At 37.2% G+C, this 17,000-nt stretch overlaps 2 protein-coding genes across 6 annotated transcripts in view; one reads left to right on the top strand and one right to left on the bottom strand.

Annotated features, from left to right (window-relative positions):
• The window catches only part of fbxo11a (F-box protein 11a), a 69,865-nt gene extending 61,166 nt beyond the window's left edge, over positions 1-8,699 (bottom strand). Inside the window, exon 1 of the mRNA XM_016474648.1 lies at positions 8,630-8,699. Within this exon, the coding sequence (XP_016330134.1) occupies positions 8,630-8,633 (4 nt within the window). The 5' untranslated portion in view covers positions 8,634-8,699. The remainder of the gene's footprint in view (positions 1-8,629) is intronic.
• Positions 1-17,000, top strand: part of foxn2a (forkhead box N2a) — a 65,833-nt gene that overhangs the window by 14,967 nt on the left and 33,866 nt on the right. For 4 of the 5 annotated variants that reach the window (XR_001633011.1, XR_001633010.1, XM_016474651.1 and 1 more), the window contains exon 1: positions 8,854-9,310. The exons of the other annotated variant lie outside the window; for it this stretch is intronic. The gene's annotated coding sequence lies outside the window, so the exon portion shown is untranslated. Of the gene's footprint in view, positions 1-8,853; positions 9,311-17,000 lie in introns of those variants that run through there. 5 annotated transcript variants of the gene reach the window in all.

Below are 17,000 nucleotides of genomic sequence, written 5' to 3'. Positions count from 1 at the left end.
AAATTTCCTTTTTTTTTTTTTTTTTTTTTTTTGTATTTGTAGGCCAAATCAAACCCAGACCGTGGGTTAAGTGCACGGCTGCTTCTGCGTCTTTTGCACCGCTTGTCGAGTGTTTTATTACCGTCGTGTGTCTATCAGCACAGATAAGAGTCAAGCAGGAGCTGTTGACACATTTCATAAAGGCCCGACACACACAAAGGGCTGTCAAACACGGGGCTTCTGTAAGCAAACACACTCCACTGTCACAGTGTTTAATAAGGCTCTCTGTGTCAGGCAAACGCCACCCGTGGAGATCCATCCACACTTCACATCTGGAGGAGCAGAGAGCCTGTTAAAGCCGTGAGCCGCCAAACGGCAACTGCTTGAGTCGAGATTCGATGTCTATAGCTGGGTAGATTACTTGAAAATTGTAATAAGTTACTGATTCCAAATTACATGACTAAAATTTTAGTTAGTAACGTAATCCATTACATTACACATTTTAGGTAATGTAATCAGACTACTTTTTAATTATTTTTAGATTACCTTTTGACCTAACTATCATATTGATTTAAATAGGATAATCTTGTACCACATTGATATAAAAATGCAAAGAGAAAGAAAATATATTATATTTGTTGTTAACATAATGAAGTGCATTAAACATTACATTACGTAAAGGTTTCCTAAACTGGGGTTCTTATAGGAACTGCAGGGGGTTCGTAAGATTAATGAAAAGCTAATAATTAATTAAATCATAAAAATGTAAATTAAAACAAATAATTTTAAATTAACTACAAACAAAATAAAACGCTTACTAAAAAAAATTACATATTTCATTTGTTTACCTGCATGTCATGTGACCATTGACTAATGTCACAGGACTGTGAATGTGCAAATTACTTAATTATTAATTTATTACCTCAGGGTAATCTCAGGGGGGATTTCCAATAAATATTAGGTGAAATAAAAAAAAAGTTTGAGAATGCCTGCATTACATGTAAATAAGAAATAACATGAATTTGTGCATTTTAATGTGTTTGAAAGAAAAAGGCTTCCCAAAAACATAGTAGTTCATGGTTAAATAACCTACTGAGTGATAATTCAAATAAAAATGATTGTTCATTAGTTATTGATGAAATGTTGAAATGTTGAGAAAACACTTCTTAAAATTGAAATGATTTTTCTAAGTCCAGTGGTCAAATGCTGTGTGGCCTTTCAATTTTCTGTTTAGTTATAGCCACCTGACTGTGACTGGTCTCTGTGTGAATGTCCACAAAACTGAAAGATTTTTTATGTATATAAGCAGCAGGCTATGTTAGAAAGGATTATAAAAGCTGAAAAAATATGTAGAAAAATATTTAAAAGCTGAAAAAGAGTCTTATAAATAATTCATTGCTATTTTGTGAATACTCAATACCCGATGTAATCATGTAGTCAATAAAAAAGTAACTGTAGTCTGATTACAAGTATTTTAAAATGTAATTTAATCAAATGACAAGTACATCATTTTATGAATCTGATTACATAATCCAGATTACATGTCATCAGTTACTACCCAGCTCTGGGCATCACTCATGTGCGTCTCTCTCTCTGTGTGTGTGTGTGTGTGTGTGTGTGTGTGTGTGTGTGTGTGTGTGTGTGTGTGTGTGTGTATGATAGTAATAATATTCTTTCCAAAAGTCATCCAACCAGAATCAATATTTTAAGTGCTATATTACACACTATTTCAAGCCATAATGTACAGGACAATAAGATGAAAACTGACATATGGTGTTTATTTTTAGAAAGACAAGAAAAGAAAAGCAGATGGCCGATGGGAGTGCCACAGTTAGTCTGCACTTGCCCTCAGGTGAATGCAAATAGTTCTTGTTTACCCGGTCTGGCTACCCTTACGCCTTTATCTATGTAAATGCTCTTAAACTGCCTGACAGTGAAGGCGGCAGCTCATGTGTTTTGCTGGATTTTCAACTGATTGAGACATACATTGTGTGTTGACTAAGTATTTTACAAACAATTAATTTTAATCCTAAATATGTAGTTGAGATGTTTTGGCCCCACAGAGGCACCTCAGCAACTGCATAGTAATACCTAAGCAACCAGCCAAAACAATATGTTAAACGGCATAGTAACGCTTTGGCAGCTACATAGCACCCAAAACCACCCATAGTGACATCTTATGTACTGCATAGTAGCACCTTAGCAACCACCTAAAACAGCAACCTCTAGCAACTGCATAGAAACACCTTGGCAACCTCCCAAAACACCCTAGCAACTGCATAACAACACCCTGGCAACCTCGCAAAACACACTGGCAACTAGTAACTCTGTGAACCACCCAAAACATCTAGCAACTCCATAGCAACACCCTGGCAACCTCCCAAAACACCCTAGCAACTGCATAACAACACCCTGACAACTTCCTAAAACACTCTGGCAACTAGTAACAATCTGTGAACCACCCAAAACATCCTAGCAACTGCATAGCAACACCATGGCAACCTCCTAAAACACTCTAGCAACTAGTAACACTCTGTGAACCACCCAAAACATCCTAGCAGCTGCATAGCAACACCATGGCAACCACCAAAACACTCTAGCAACTAGTTACACCCTGGCAGCTACCCAAAACACCCTAGCAACTGCACAACAACACCCTGGCAACCTCCCAAAACACTCTAGCTACAAGTAACACTCTGTGAACCACCCAAAACATCTAGTAACTGCATAGCAACACTCTGGCAACCACCCAAAACACCCTAACAACTGCATAACAACACCCTGACAACCTCCCAAAACACTCTAAAAATGAGTAACACTCTGGGAACTACCCAAAACCTCTTAGCAACTTAATAGCAACACTCTGGCAACCAGATGCCCTAGCAACTACGCAGAACACTCTAGTACCATGGCAGCGACTTATGCACAGGCAAGCATAACTTAGTCTATCCATTTATGATACATTATTTTTTGAACAGAGAGAGATGAAGGTGATTTTATTCAGAAAGAGGAAAAGCATAAATGTTGATTTCTTCTGGATGGCGTGTAGGTCAAGCAAGTTTGCATGTGAGATGATAAAATTACAGAAAGGCGTCTCGCTTTAATGAGATACTGAAGACTGCAGAGATGGTTTGCAGACTAGAGTACATTAAAGAGCTGCTTTAATTCAATAACCCTCCACTGCCAGATATGGTGTCACAGCTCGTTTTGATTAAGTACAGCAACAAGCGCGTTCCATGCATGCGCGAGAGCAAGAACGTCTATCATGGAAAGTGAGATGGAAGTATCTTGCGAACAAACTATGCTCGTCATTAATGGAGTGTTTTATTAGCTTAAAGCTGGCTGGAATGGAGTGGAGTGTCTGTGTATTGGCCAGGGCAGACATACAGTGTGTGTGCGTGAAGTGAGGCGTTTGCGCTTACTTTCAAATGGTCTGGTTCATTTTCTGCATGAAAGGCTCTCAGTGAGCTGACTACAGCAGCCGCTGGCCTGCTCAGATTTATGGGCTATAAAAGCAGCAGGGTATCTGACCACTACACCAGCACACACACACACACACACATGCACACAAATGCACACCGCCCACTCACAGACTGCATGGACACACCCTTACACACCGTCCATCCAATAATGGACCCCGGCTCACTTCATCTATGGTGCATCTCTATGTCCTTTCCTTTCACTTTCAGTTCTGAGATTAAAGATTTTTGTTTGTCTCATACACAGTTATATACAGGATACAACCTGCTGTGAAGTGTAAATCTGGTCAGCTATTTAGATGGATTAAAATTGTCATTAATATTGTCAAACATGCAACTTATTTTACTCAAATGATTTTGTGTGTTTCTGAATGATATTGGATATTCAATGAAACAACATGAAAGATGGAACTTAATTGGAAGTTTATTGGATCTGAAAAAAATTGGCCATTGCAAACCAGACTGAAGCCAGGTTGAAAAATCTGAGATGCCAGACATAAAGGAAAGATATTCAGAGCAAGTTATTCAATTTTCATAAATGCTTACAAAAACAAAAAATTTTTTATTTGGAATAACATGCACTTTTAGTCCCAATATTCAAGATTTTTTATTTGTCACATACACCGTTACATACAGGATACAACTTGCAGTGAAATGTAAACTTGGTCAGCCACTTAAATATATAGTAGGTGGTAAAATAAGATGAATGTAAAAAAGAATAATGGAAAAATACGTAATAAACAAAATATTAGTGAGGCAACGAGTTGTAAAATGTACAGAGAACATTTCCTTTATTCTTTTTTGACTTCTAATCCTTTGTACATGTCCAGCTGCTCAAACATACTTCAAGTCAACATGCAACCTAATTTACTCGAATTATTTGTTGTGTTTCTGAATGAAATGGGATATTCAGTGAAAAAATACAGGGACATTTTTACATTTACATTTTTATATTTACTTTTTACATTAACTGGGCATTTATTGGATCAGAAAAAAATGGAAAAATGGCAGACCAGAATAAATCCAGATTGAAAGATTTTTGAGCAAGTTATTATATAAGTGATTACAAAAACGTTTTTTTTTAAATATTATTTGGAACAACATGCACTTATATGTACAATAAAACCATGAATGTATATTTAGAAATTAAATAGGGTCATGCTGACTTTAACATAGTACACATTCCTGGATCTACATGCTTGTTGGACTTGGAACAACAGTCTTATTGACCAATCAGATTTTAAGGTCTTTTTAAGAGTCTTAGACCCTGAACAACATTTTATCAACCAATCATGTGCTTCTGATTCTATGTCTATATTAAGTGAAAACATTGCGAATGTTTGATAGAAACGCATTTCGATTACCAGCAAAGAATGTTGATGTACACTGTTAGACATTTCTGTAATTTCTACAGTTATTTACTGTATATCACCCAGTATAATACTGCAAATTCGCTTTACAGTAAGTAACTGTAATACCCTTTGCATCATGGGAATTTTCTGTGACATCAAACCCCACATACAGTGACTTACTGTATTTTTTAAAATAGCTGTACACTACTTTATTTGCCATAACGGCCTCTTTGGCGCCATTCTATTGAGGCTGCTTTATTTTCCTCATTTCTCACATTTGGATTGACAAGATTTGACTTACACCGTGTCTACAACGCCGCAACAGCTTGGGACTGACTTCACTGGATGTCACATCGCTTGTAATGATTGGAAAATCTGTTTGTCCTTCGTGTCAGAAACAGTGTAATAGCCTTTGCATCACGGGAATTTTCTGTGACGTCAAACCCCACATACAGTGACTTACTGTATTTTTTAAAATTGCTGTATACTACTGTATTTGCCGTAACGGTCTCTTTGGCGCCATTCTATTGAGGCTGCTTTATTTTCCTCATTTCTCACATTTGGATTGACAAGATTTGACTTACACCGTGTCTACAACGCCGCAACAGCTTGGGACTGACTTCACTGGATGTCACATCGCTTGTAATGATTGGAAAATCTGTTTGTCCTTCGTGTCAGAAACAGCGCGAGCGCTTCAAGTACATCTGTGCTTCAGAAATATACCGGGGCATCACTTTACTGTCCGCATCTACTGTATGCCAGTAGTACCTATGTAGGGTAAAAATAAAATTAATTCTATATAAAAATTATAAAATCTAATTACAGTTTGCTACTGTAAATCTTAATTACAGTAACTTACTGGCAACAGTGTTGCCAGTAAGTTACTGTAAAAACCCTCTGAAATGTCTAACAGTGTATGAGCATGGCAAATAGTGGTCAAACACCAAGCCCAGTGGCACACCAAATAATGATCTTTAAAAAAAGCATCATATGACCCCTTTAACACCTCCTAAACAAATATGATCCACGTTTACTCTTATTCTGAAAGAAAAATCCATTCTATTTTATTTACACTATTGCTCAAAAGCTTGCTTTGGAGAATCAGACCAAAACATTTCTTAACTCAATTGTTCGGACTGGGTCTCCTTCAAGTCTTTTAGCGCCTCAATCTGATTAGAGTGGACCAGCACAGAGTAAACGTCTTTTTAAAGGCTGATCTCCAATCAGCTCCATTGGCGAGCTGATTGCTATATCTTGTCTCCCAGCCGCTGGTACTGCAACTTCATTATCTCTGGGCATTATGGGAGGGCTTGTGGGAGAACGGGGATCTCAAAGTGCCTCTTAGCTCTATGAATAGCTCTGATCAGGAACATGATGCTACAGTAAACTGCAAGGACGTGATGTATGTGAGTGGATGTCATGTACTCAACGTCTTCTGACACTCCATATAATCTTAACAATATTCCTTCTCAGTGACCTTGATTTTGCTTAGTAGGGTTCTTGGATCAAAATCCTTTTCTTTTACTCCTCACCCAAAATTGAAAGCATTACTTACTCCCCCTCATGTGGTTTCAAACCTTCACAGTATACTGTTATTTATCTGTCGACACAAGAGGAGAATTTGTGAAGATTTCTAGTGCAGTCAATGCTGTTGAATATCCAAGACATCAAATGTGACTGGTTTGTTTGTCCTCTTGATTAAAATCTGACATGACGTGTCTAAAAAGAAATCTTAAACGTATTTTATTTCTTCTAACATCATTTCTCTTGTTAGTTTATCTGGATGTACCAAAATACCTAAAACTAAAACTGAATAAAAATGATAAAAACTATTTAACAAAACAAAAATGGAAAATATAAATATATAAACTAATTTAATAAGCGCTATAATAATAACTCATTATAGTAAAATAGCACTGGTGTAAAGATTTTTACAAATATATATCTTCGTGTTCACTTGAAAAAAAAAACAGTACAGAGGTTTGGAACAACGTGATGATGAGTAAATAATAAAAACATTGTCACTTGAAATAAAATTTAAAAATCTAATAAAAAATCTTATTTGATTTCAGCTAGTTGCTGAAACATTTTTCATTCAGTTTAACTTAAAGTACTAAAATAACTGAAACTTAAACTGAAAAAGGGCTAAACACTATTTAGACATATTTAAAAAATGAATAAAATATCAAAAACATGCAATAAAATGAATGAACTAAAATTAAAATGGAAAATATATAAATAAAAATTCAAAATATTAATAAAAACTATAATAGTATATTTTGTTAAGTAACACAGGTGTGAAGATTTAAAAAAAAAAAAAAAAGTGTTCACTTGAAAAAACAACAGCACGCAAGTTTAAAACAACATCATGAGTAAATAATAATAATAAAAAACATTTTTGCAAATTGAAATAAAATAAAAAAAAAACATTTAAAAAAATGATTCAGTTTAACTTTTTTTTTTATTGTGCTGGGACCAACGTGACTGTCCAGGAACACATTCTACAAATTCATGGTCACTCAAAGGTTTATGTGAGGGACAAAAAGCTGCCCTGAAATATAATAGCTCATCTGCAACACATCAAAGAATGGATGAACTCTTTCAGATTACCACAAACAGAGCATTTCATTTACATGTGACAATGTGTTGTTGACATTGTCTAGACACACACAGCACACATGCAGTCCTCTCACGCAAGACTGGGAGATAAAACGGCCCTGTGTAATCGATTAACAGTGATGCAATTAATAAATCAATCTAATGAACCTAAGTGGCATCCTTGTGATTCAGCATATCAGCGGCTAACATTAACGGCAACAACAGAAATGGTTTGTTTGAATGTATTCCACTGCAAAAGACTTAAGAATCCTGTTCGTCCAGTTAAACGAGCATAAGTGTCGTATTTCATAAGAACAGACTGTTACAATGACCTGAATTGCTCTTGGTACAAATCCCCTGGTATTATCACTAAACTATGGGTTTCATAGCACGTAAGTACTAGGCTAGTGGTGCTTGAAACCTCCTTATCATCAATCAGCCAATCAACAATACAGTGGCTTCTTTGCCTGTAGCACAAATTGAGGAAATCCAGCCGCCTTGCTTCCATTTTCAGGCCTTGTAAGATGTGCTCGCTTGCGTGCCGTGAGTGAGAAGTCTTATGCCTCTGCCTTTGCAACCATGTGTGAGAACAGCACTTTGGTGAGATGGAGCAGATGCACATGCAATGAGGTCATGCTGTCTTAACAGTTGTTACTGTCTCAGAATGTTTCATTCAAAGCTTACATAGGTTACAGGTTAGAATATGTGACAGTCTCTCCAGTAACTTTCCCAGTTTACCCCGTGGTCTGTTTTATAAAGTCATTTACTGTTGATTAAACAAGCACTTTAGGCACTAACGGCGCTTTTAACCTCGCTGACCCATTTCACACAAGGGCTTTTTACACTGCGCTTCACACTGGGTTATTGTCTTGTTAAAACTGGGGCTAAAGCCATTTTTAAGCTGGAGTAAAACAACATTTCACACTTGTTATTTTCAATTGCGACACTAAAGGTATTTGCAACAATGCGGTTTAAAAATGTTATTTAGTTGTTTCGGAACACACTTCACTTCAACTTCACATCATTATCCATATGGCAAAAAAATAAATAAATAAATAATAAAATAAATAAAGTAAAACAAAATAAATATAATAATTAATACTTAATACATTTTTTGAAATAGAAAATATATATATATGGATCTAACTGTGTGTGCGTGTGTATATATATATATAATTACATCTGAGAGAAAAATGTTAAAATGTTGGATTAATTACTTACCCATAAACCAGTTTGAAACATGACCCTAGATCAGTGGTTCCCAACCCTGGTCCTTGAGCCACCCCAACACTGCACATTTTGCACGTCTCCTTTCTCTGACACACCAATTTCAGGTCTTGGAGTCTCTACTAATGAGCTGATGATCTGAATCAGGTGTGTTTGATTAAGGAGACATGCAAAACATGCAGTGTCGGGGTGCCTCAAGGACCAGTGTTGGGAACCACTGAGCTAGATAATTCAGGCTTACTTTAACACAGGGTTAGATATAGCCTGCACAATTTCAAATGTGAAAAGCCCAAACTGGGAATCAAAAACTCAGTTCTATAAGTTAGGGGAATATTTCGTTTCAGCTACAGATTAAATGGGGAAAAAAGATCCGAAAACAAACAGCCGTTGAGATTCATAACCGAATCTGAGGATAATTCATATTAAGGAGGAGGAAAACAAGGTGAAAACACATTAAATAGAGTGGAATGGCGCGCAGCAGTTGCCAGGGGATATCGAAGGGGAGGGGTTATGATTGGCTGAAGTGGGTCTGTTGCCTAGGCAACGGCATAGGGGTTTGGTAGCGTTGCTGTGCGGCGTGATCTGTGCGCAGCGCGGATGGAGGAAACAGTTTGAGCAGCAGAACGCAACGACTACTGACGCGCTTCAGTGGAACACGGCTCGGCGTGCTTCAATGTGAGTAACCAAATCCAGTTTGCCGCTTTCCGTGGTGTCGATGGACTTTATATTTTACGCAGAAAGTTAACATTCTACAGGCAAGTTGACATGAAACGCATGGGCGGATAACAGACTGAGCTTCGGTTCCTGTACTGTTTCTCATGTGCTCTTGTTTGTTGTCGTTCACATTTCGAATTTCACGGCGTTCTAAATCGGAAACATTTAAACGCGAGCGTTCCATCGCTTCTGCCATGTGCTCGAATCCAGCAGACAACTTCTTTTGTGATCGAGGACACTTGCTCAAGTGTTCCTCCAGCGCACTCTGAGTGGAATACCGATATCTGAAATGATTTTGAGCGTCACTCTTTGTCTGTTAACATTGAAAGCGAATTCGCGCCGAACTCTGAGTGAACAAATCGATGTTACAACGTTCCGTTCGTTTGTGATACATTTCTATTGTCTGTTCACATCTGTATATGTGGGTAGTTGACTAATAACATGGATATGAATTTTTTTTTAACATAATTAATCAGTGTTTGTCATAAAAGATCGTATGTGATAATACAAATATATTGTTTTAAAATGTACGAAAATATTTATTTGAACATATAATGGAAACAGTATATGTTTTAGATGCTGTGTAACCAGTCACCATTTCGTTTATTTTTATTTTAACTAGTTAAATCACCATGTTATTGCAGTTAACTTAAATAGTGCTGTGGTGAGATATCTTTTCTTTCTTTTTTTTTGTAAATACCATGTCTCTCAATTATTAGAGGTCATTAAATGCACAATACATGAAGGGTTTAAAAATACTTTTGGATGTAGCATGTGACATTGATAGTATCAACTACCCATATTTCTGACTGAACTATTAGTTATTGATATTTGTCACCATATTTTGCTTTAGTAAAGTTTTTTTATTTGGGGACAAAAATTGGCAAAATTGTTTCGTTAGTAATGGATGGGTTAAGATTATTATTTGGTTGATATTTGGCCATTTTGAATCAGCAATTGGTCAATAATTGTGTCTAATCGATTAACCGTGGTTCACCAAGTGTCAATACCAAAATCTTATGTATTGTCAATGAATTGCATGTTTTCTGTTCTCAAATATTGTTTTGTGAATTAGTTGAGTTAATGTTGAATTCATGAGTTTTGTGTGCATCAAGTTATATGTACGTGTGTGTATGTGCCACCTTGCTTTCTAGACATTTCTGTTGGCATTGGTTATAAAAAAGCATATTTTTTTTAACTCTAGTGTTTTATTCTAAATGAATGTGTGGAACGTGTTACAAACAACGTACTAAGAGTCACTGTCATGGGAAATCTGAGTCATAACACCTACAACCGCCAGAAATCTGTTGACATGCATGCTTGCAATACCACCTGTGTCAGGGACATTTCTGACAGGAAACATTTGAGTTAACTTTACTTGGTGAATGACTTAGTTCCTCTCAGTTCTTGCTGAAAACATCGAGCTATTGCAGCGTTTTGAAAAGGGGCCTGTCCGTTGCCTGCTGCGGGGGTCCATATGAGCTCCATTCACTTGGGAGCTTGACCTCATTGACATGATGCAATCTGTTCACAGGATAATCACTTTCAGAGCAAGTCTGCTCATTGATTGAATATCCTTTGCTATTATTCCCCAAGGCTAACGTCAAAACAACGTATTATGCCTACGCTCATGTCTCCAATTCATAGCTGCGTTGCTGTCGTAAAGTGATTTTGAATCTCTCAAATGCTGAAGCTTAGGTCTTGGCATGGCATCACGTCAAGAGAAAGCTAACAGCTGTGGGAATTCTCTTCTAATCTTATCAAGATGCTTTTATGCATTGTGTAGAGTTTAATGGTTGGTACTAGTAATTGCAAAAGAAACCCTGAATGAAATGGAAGATTTGGCACGTATAAAATTCCTCTCAACAAAATTTGGTAGATAGCATTGGTTGTGTATGTTTATGTATGATTGGTTGCCACATTACTGCCATTGCACTGTGTACTATCATAATGCTCAGGCCCTAATAAAGAGGTGGTTGATGTCAAATAGTTTATTAATTGAGTTAAAGTCAGTCTGTTTAATTGTGCAGTTGAGAGGGTGGTGGGTTGGTCAGTTCTCCACGTTCAACAGATGTTGTTTGCTGACAGCAAGACCCAAGATAAACAGCACACAAAGACCACAACCAGATAAAAGAAACAACTCAACCTGTTGTTTAACTGCCAGTTGAACCGACTCCCAGCAGTTGGTGTTTTTGCACTTTGTTTTTGGTGCACTTATGATAGCTAAACATTTCAGCTAGAAGTTTATACAGTCTTGTACCATAGGAGAACTGGTTTAAGTAAAAAAAAAAAAAACTTTTCAGTTGTGAAGTTCAAGTCAAGAACTGTATGAAAGAGTGTTGCACAGAACTGTTTTAAGAGTGTTTAAGAGTGTTTTTGTGCGTATAGCCTTCAAGTCAAAATTAAATGAAAACGCGCACTTTTACTTTCTTAATGCATGTTTTTGGTCTTGTTGTAAAAGATTCATAAATGCACATTATGCAATTTGGTCTTCATGATCTTTTGTTAAAATATAATATTTGCTCTGCTTCGGAAACTTCTTTTCTTTACCGATGACGACATCAAGCCCTCTAATTTGTCGACCCCTCCCTCCGATCACCTTTCATATTGAGATTGCATATCATGCAATCAGTTATTTATGCATAAATTTAAATGCATCATTTTAAAATGCACAACTCGAAAACATGTCACATTATGGAAGTAAATAGTTTGCAAACACTATTTCATGAAGACTTTGAAGGTGTGTGTGTGTTCATTACTTGTATAGATTCAGGATGTTCTTCTATTAAGATTGTTTTGAGCTGCAGAAACTTAATTGGAAATAAGATGACCTAGATGTAGAGATTCATCCTTGGGATGATCTGTGAATTCTGGGGGTTTTAGTTCACGTCATGTCAAGTTTCTGCCCCATTGAGAGCCTCTTACTCAAGTGAATGGTGAATAAATACTCCTTCACTGGTGTGTTTTAATAGACCACTCAAGTTAGTACTCCTTTCATTTGCCTATACATCACTGAAGCAAAACACTTTTGAAATGCATTTGAAGCATTCTGGAAGGCCTGTAGAGAACGGAAGTGTTCACTGATGAGGATGTGGACCGACTGAATGGATAATTCCCTGGATGGGTGTTGCAGACATTGTGGGATGTCCTGTCTTATAAGTGGAACTAAACACACAAGGGAAACTCAGTTCTGTCATGTTGCACCACAGGCAAATTGTCATGCATGCTGAGAACTAACTCTGAAAACAATGGAGAAAACGTCAGAAGATGACTAAAACTAGAATACTTTGGTTGCATGTTTAGTCAGTGACACGGGAAAGCATGTGTGTGGCTCAACATCAGAAATTCTTGATGTGGGTTTATTGAGCTTAATTTAATTTTCGTAGTCTAAATTAGATGTCGTTCACCTTGAGACCTGCACATGCACGTGTCATGACTAGAGTTGGAAGTCTAATTAAGAACCAGTTCTTAAACTGAAATGGATCCATTTTTAAAACGTCATTTTTTTTCTATTAAAGGGGTCATATGATGCGATTTCAAGTTTTCCTTTCTGTTTGGAGTGTTACAAGCTCTTGGTGCATAAAGAAGATCTGTAAAGTTGCAAAGACTAAAGTCTCAAATCCAAAGAGATATTCTTTATAAAAGTTAAGAGTCACCCACGCCTACCTAAAACGGCTCGTTCTAACACGCCCCCACATATCTACCTCACTATGTGGAAATATTAGCATATGCCGCCCAAATGTGCACGCAAAGAAAGAAGGCGTGGTTTCAGGAACAGCAGTAGTGTTGATGCAGCCATGTCAGGGAGACGCTGTGTGTTTCAGTGCGAAAGCAAAAGCACTTTACTTGGACTTCCGGAAGTAGATGCAATTAGAAATCATTGGTTAAGATTATTTACAACAGAACACAACATATTCTGTTACACCAAATACACAAAATAATGATCTTTAAAAATAGCATCATATGACCCCTTTAATTACTTCCTCAAAAATAAATGTTAAAGGAATTAATTTATAAGATGGACCCAAAAAAAATTTTTTTTTTGCATTCAAACATTAAACCATAGAGATTTTATTTTGGCTGAAAACCGCAGAGAAACTTCTTTTTTTTATTTATTTTTTTTTTTTTTAAGTGCTTCTCTTTTGTTGACAACAGATTTAAAACTATTCTTATTACAAAATAAGGAAGCTGTTTTGTGCATTTTCAAATGCACGTTATGTTATAAGCGACGCAAACTCAATCAGTTGCAGAAATGGTGTGGAGCAAAATTTCCTGCAAAAATTCATATTAATAAAACATGCTACCTGCCAACTGGTCAGTAACAGTTTCATATACTCACCAACACTGATTTTTACTCACATTTGGCGCTTAATTTTATGTTAATTTTACACCCTGCTGCCATGTTGTAATAGCCTTTGAAGCTGATATGGCAATAAATTTAAATACAACAACAATTTTCTCAAAAGTATTGAAAGAAATCGCTATCAGAACAATTAGATTCCATGTAATTCCCATCACCAGTCAGAACTGATCAGTCTGGTTTGTGGAATCAGTCAGCGGCCCGTGTTGACATGCATGTCTGTTGATGCTATCTGGCCTTTGTTTGCAGGTGACTGTAACGACTGCAGCTGCACATCACTCATCGGCTAGACGTTGCCTCCCTCCTCATCCTCCTCCTCCTCCCTATTATTTATATTCTTTCTATATATAGGGACGCACCCTAAGATCTCCAAAGGCCGCAGTTGTCTTGGTTACATGCGCTCACTAATCCAATTTAGGTGGATGCTCCAAATTTGGGTTGCAAAAATAGCACTTTCCACTTGTGCAGAAGTACTTTCTCCAACCTTTCTGGCAGTTTTTTTACTTCATCGTGATTACGTTGTGATTTTGGTCAGAATGCAGTGGAACTTTGGGCAGTTTAATTTCTTTCTCTCTTTTTTCACTTCCCAACAAAGACAGGAAGCTTTTTAACAGTAGTGCAACAAAATGAGCCGTGAATGATGTCTCAATGCTTTATGCATTTTGTACAATCACTGAAAAATTCTAATTGAATTTCATAACATGCAGATTCATTATTTAAATAAATTGTAGTCAATCGGGGTGTTTTGTTAGTTTGATGTGTTTCCTCCTCTTGAGGTCGCCACTGCTTTTATGAAGAGGTTGCCAGGTTTTCACAACAAATCCCGCCCAATCGTGTTTCGAGGGGGTCCCCTGTTAAAAATCGCGTTCCGAGGATAAATTACGCATGTTTTGGCGGGGTTCCCCTGGTAAAATTTGCATTCCAGGACCTAAATATCATGTTAATGGGGTCGTTTTTCAACCCGCGGACATGAAAAACAACCCGCGGCAACCGTGTTAAGCAGCCCAATTCCACGGGAAAACCGCAGACTTGGCAACACTGGAAGAGGCTAGCTTTCGTTTAGCGCATCAAGAACCGGGTTGACCGGGTACTCTGTACCACCGGTACTTAAGAAAACCTAGTACCGTAACGTTTTCATTTTTTTAGTACCGACTTGGTACCGAAATACCGGGTCTTTTGACAACACTAGTCAGTATTAGCTAAGAAAAGCAGCCAAATGAAGATCATTTTGTGATCAAATTGTGGCAAATGACTAAATTACTGAATTGACTAAATTACTGAAATTGCTTCACACCAAAGCATTGAGTTTTGTTTGCAATATTTTTATTGCTTCTCTACATGCACATAGCTTGGAAATCATAATTACAATGTGATTTTAGTCTGAATTAAATGGACACTTCAGGCAGTTCATATTTCTTTCTCCTTTTTTAACTTCCCAATGAAGATAGGAACCTTTGTGTGTATTTTATTTCCTTATTAAAAATTATAGTAATTTTTTTTTTTTCATTTTTCAGTTGAGTTTTGTTAGAGGTCATTCACAGTAAAAGAGACATTTAAATAAAGAAATAAATATTTTTTATTGCTTTTCCATGTGCAATAGTGATTTAATTGCATTCATTATTTTGAATATTTTAAGTCACTAATCACACTAAATTAACAGCCCTAGTATTTTATCATTGTTTTGTGTAGCTCCAGAGAATGATGGGAAATGTAGTTTGGTTACACAAACCTGTCACCTCGGAAAAAAGTGGAATGAGTATTTCAGGCAAGAAAATGCATGCAAAATTATACAGTAAATATTGAAAATGACAAATTATTATGTTTAATAAATTCTTAATTGACACACCCCTTTCTCAAAGTCTGGGCTTAAAGAAAATCCTGAGTTTTTCTGCTGATAATTATGACATTGTGGTGGCGCTCAGTGAGCACTCATCTCATAAATATACAATAATTCTGACATGACTTGAAGGAAGCATAAGTGCACTTGATGGATTAACTAGCGGGTTTAGGAGAGTTTAGGACGAGTCATCCGTGGCTCATTAAATTCCTAAGGCTGTTTATCTGGGATGAGAGATGCTCTCGTAGTCCTGCATCCATCAGTTGGTCTCAAACAACGTTGTTTGCGGAGAATCCCACGTGGCGGGCCCTTGTCGTACGTTTCCCTCCCCCTTCGATCGCCGCGTCTGTCGTGGCTCTGCGCAGGGGATTTGATACATGCTGTCATTAGCGGCCGTTCTCCCATTGAAACCGATGCTAATGTGACCGTTGGCCTGTTTGCGAGGGAGAAAGTGAGGATCTGAACGCGCCTTGTGTCACTGGTAACAATGGCCCTTTGTGTAGGTCGCTACTTGCTGAATACATGGGGTTTGTTTAATTGAGATGGCAATAGGACAGCGACGTTGGCCGCGGACGAGACTAGATTACACACACCAGTGCAAAAACAAGAACTACCAGACTGGCAGATAACAGAGTTTATTATGTGTGCAACAGTGCAAGACTCGAGTACAAGACAATGTTGGTGTTTGAGACTGGGAATCATGAGGAGTTGTACTTTAAATGGTAAATTAAATCATGTGATGATCAACCGGTGATTTAACACTGAACGCTGATTTAAGTCTTAAGTATAAACTGGTTTGAAACCAACTGATTCATGAATCTTCTTGACCAAGGAACTGACTCATAATTAGGGTTGGGAATCGAAAATCGATTCCGATTCCAGAATCGGATACTTAAGGTCAGGAATCGGATACTTGTTGTAAAATTAAAATTTTGATTCCGCCTATCGATTCCTATGCGCTTTTTTTTTTTTTTTCTTCATCTGTGAGGACCGGACCTAGCGATCGGCCAGGATCTTGCTCGCTAATCTAAGTGCTCCCAAGTTTGGCTACATTTGTGATCAGATGCCAAAAAAGTTAAGTATAATATCTGTGATAGCTAAACATGTTGCAAGAGAGGTGTCACCACCAACATGAAAAGGCACTTTAATTTAATAGATCATTAAAGATCGCGAACACGATTCAAACACCAACATGATTCTATTCTTAAATTACAATGATTCGTCTGTTTCCTCAACCTTTGACGTGTGCGATTACAATGTTGTGATCACTTAGTTTGTCCGTGCAGCAATACGATCACATCAGTGTGTTTTGAACATTTAAAGGGGTCATATGATGCCGCTAAAAAGATCATTATTTTATGTATTTGGTGTAATGAAATGTGTTTATGCGGTTTAAGTTTCAAAAAACGCATTATTTTCCACATACTGTACATTATTGTTTCTCCTCTATGCCC

The sequence above is a fragment of the Sinocyclocheilus anshuiensis genome, unplaced genomic scaffold (assembly GCF_001515605.1).
Source record: "Sinocyclocheilus anshuiensis isolate Anshui unplaced genomic scaffold, SAMN03320099.WGS_v1.1 scaffold300, whole genome shotgun sequence".
Taxonomy (NCBI): domain Eukaryota; kingdom Metazoa; phylum Chordata; class Actinopteri; order Cypriniformes; family Cyprinidae; genus Sinocyclocheilus; species Sinocyclocheilus anshuiensis.
Note: the sequence above shows the minus strand (reverse complement) of the source record. Positions and strands in the feature narration are given on the sequence as shown.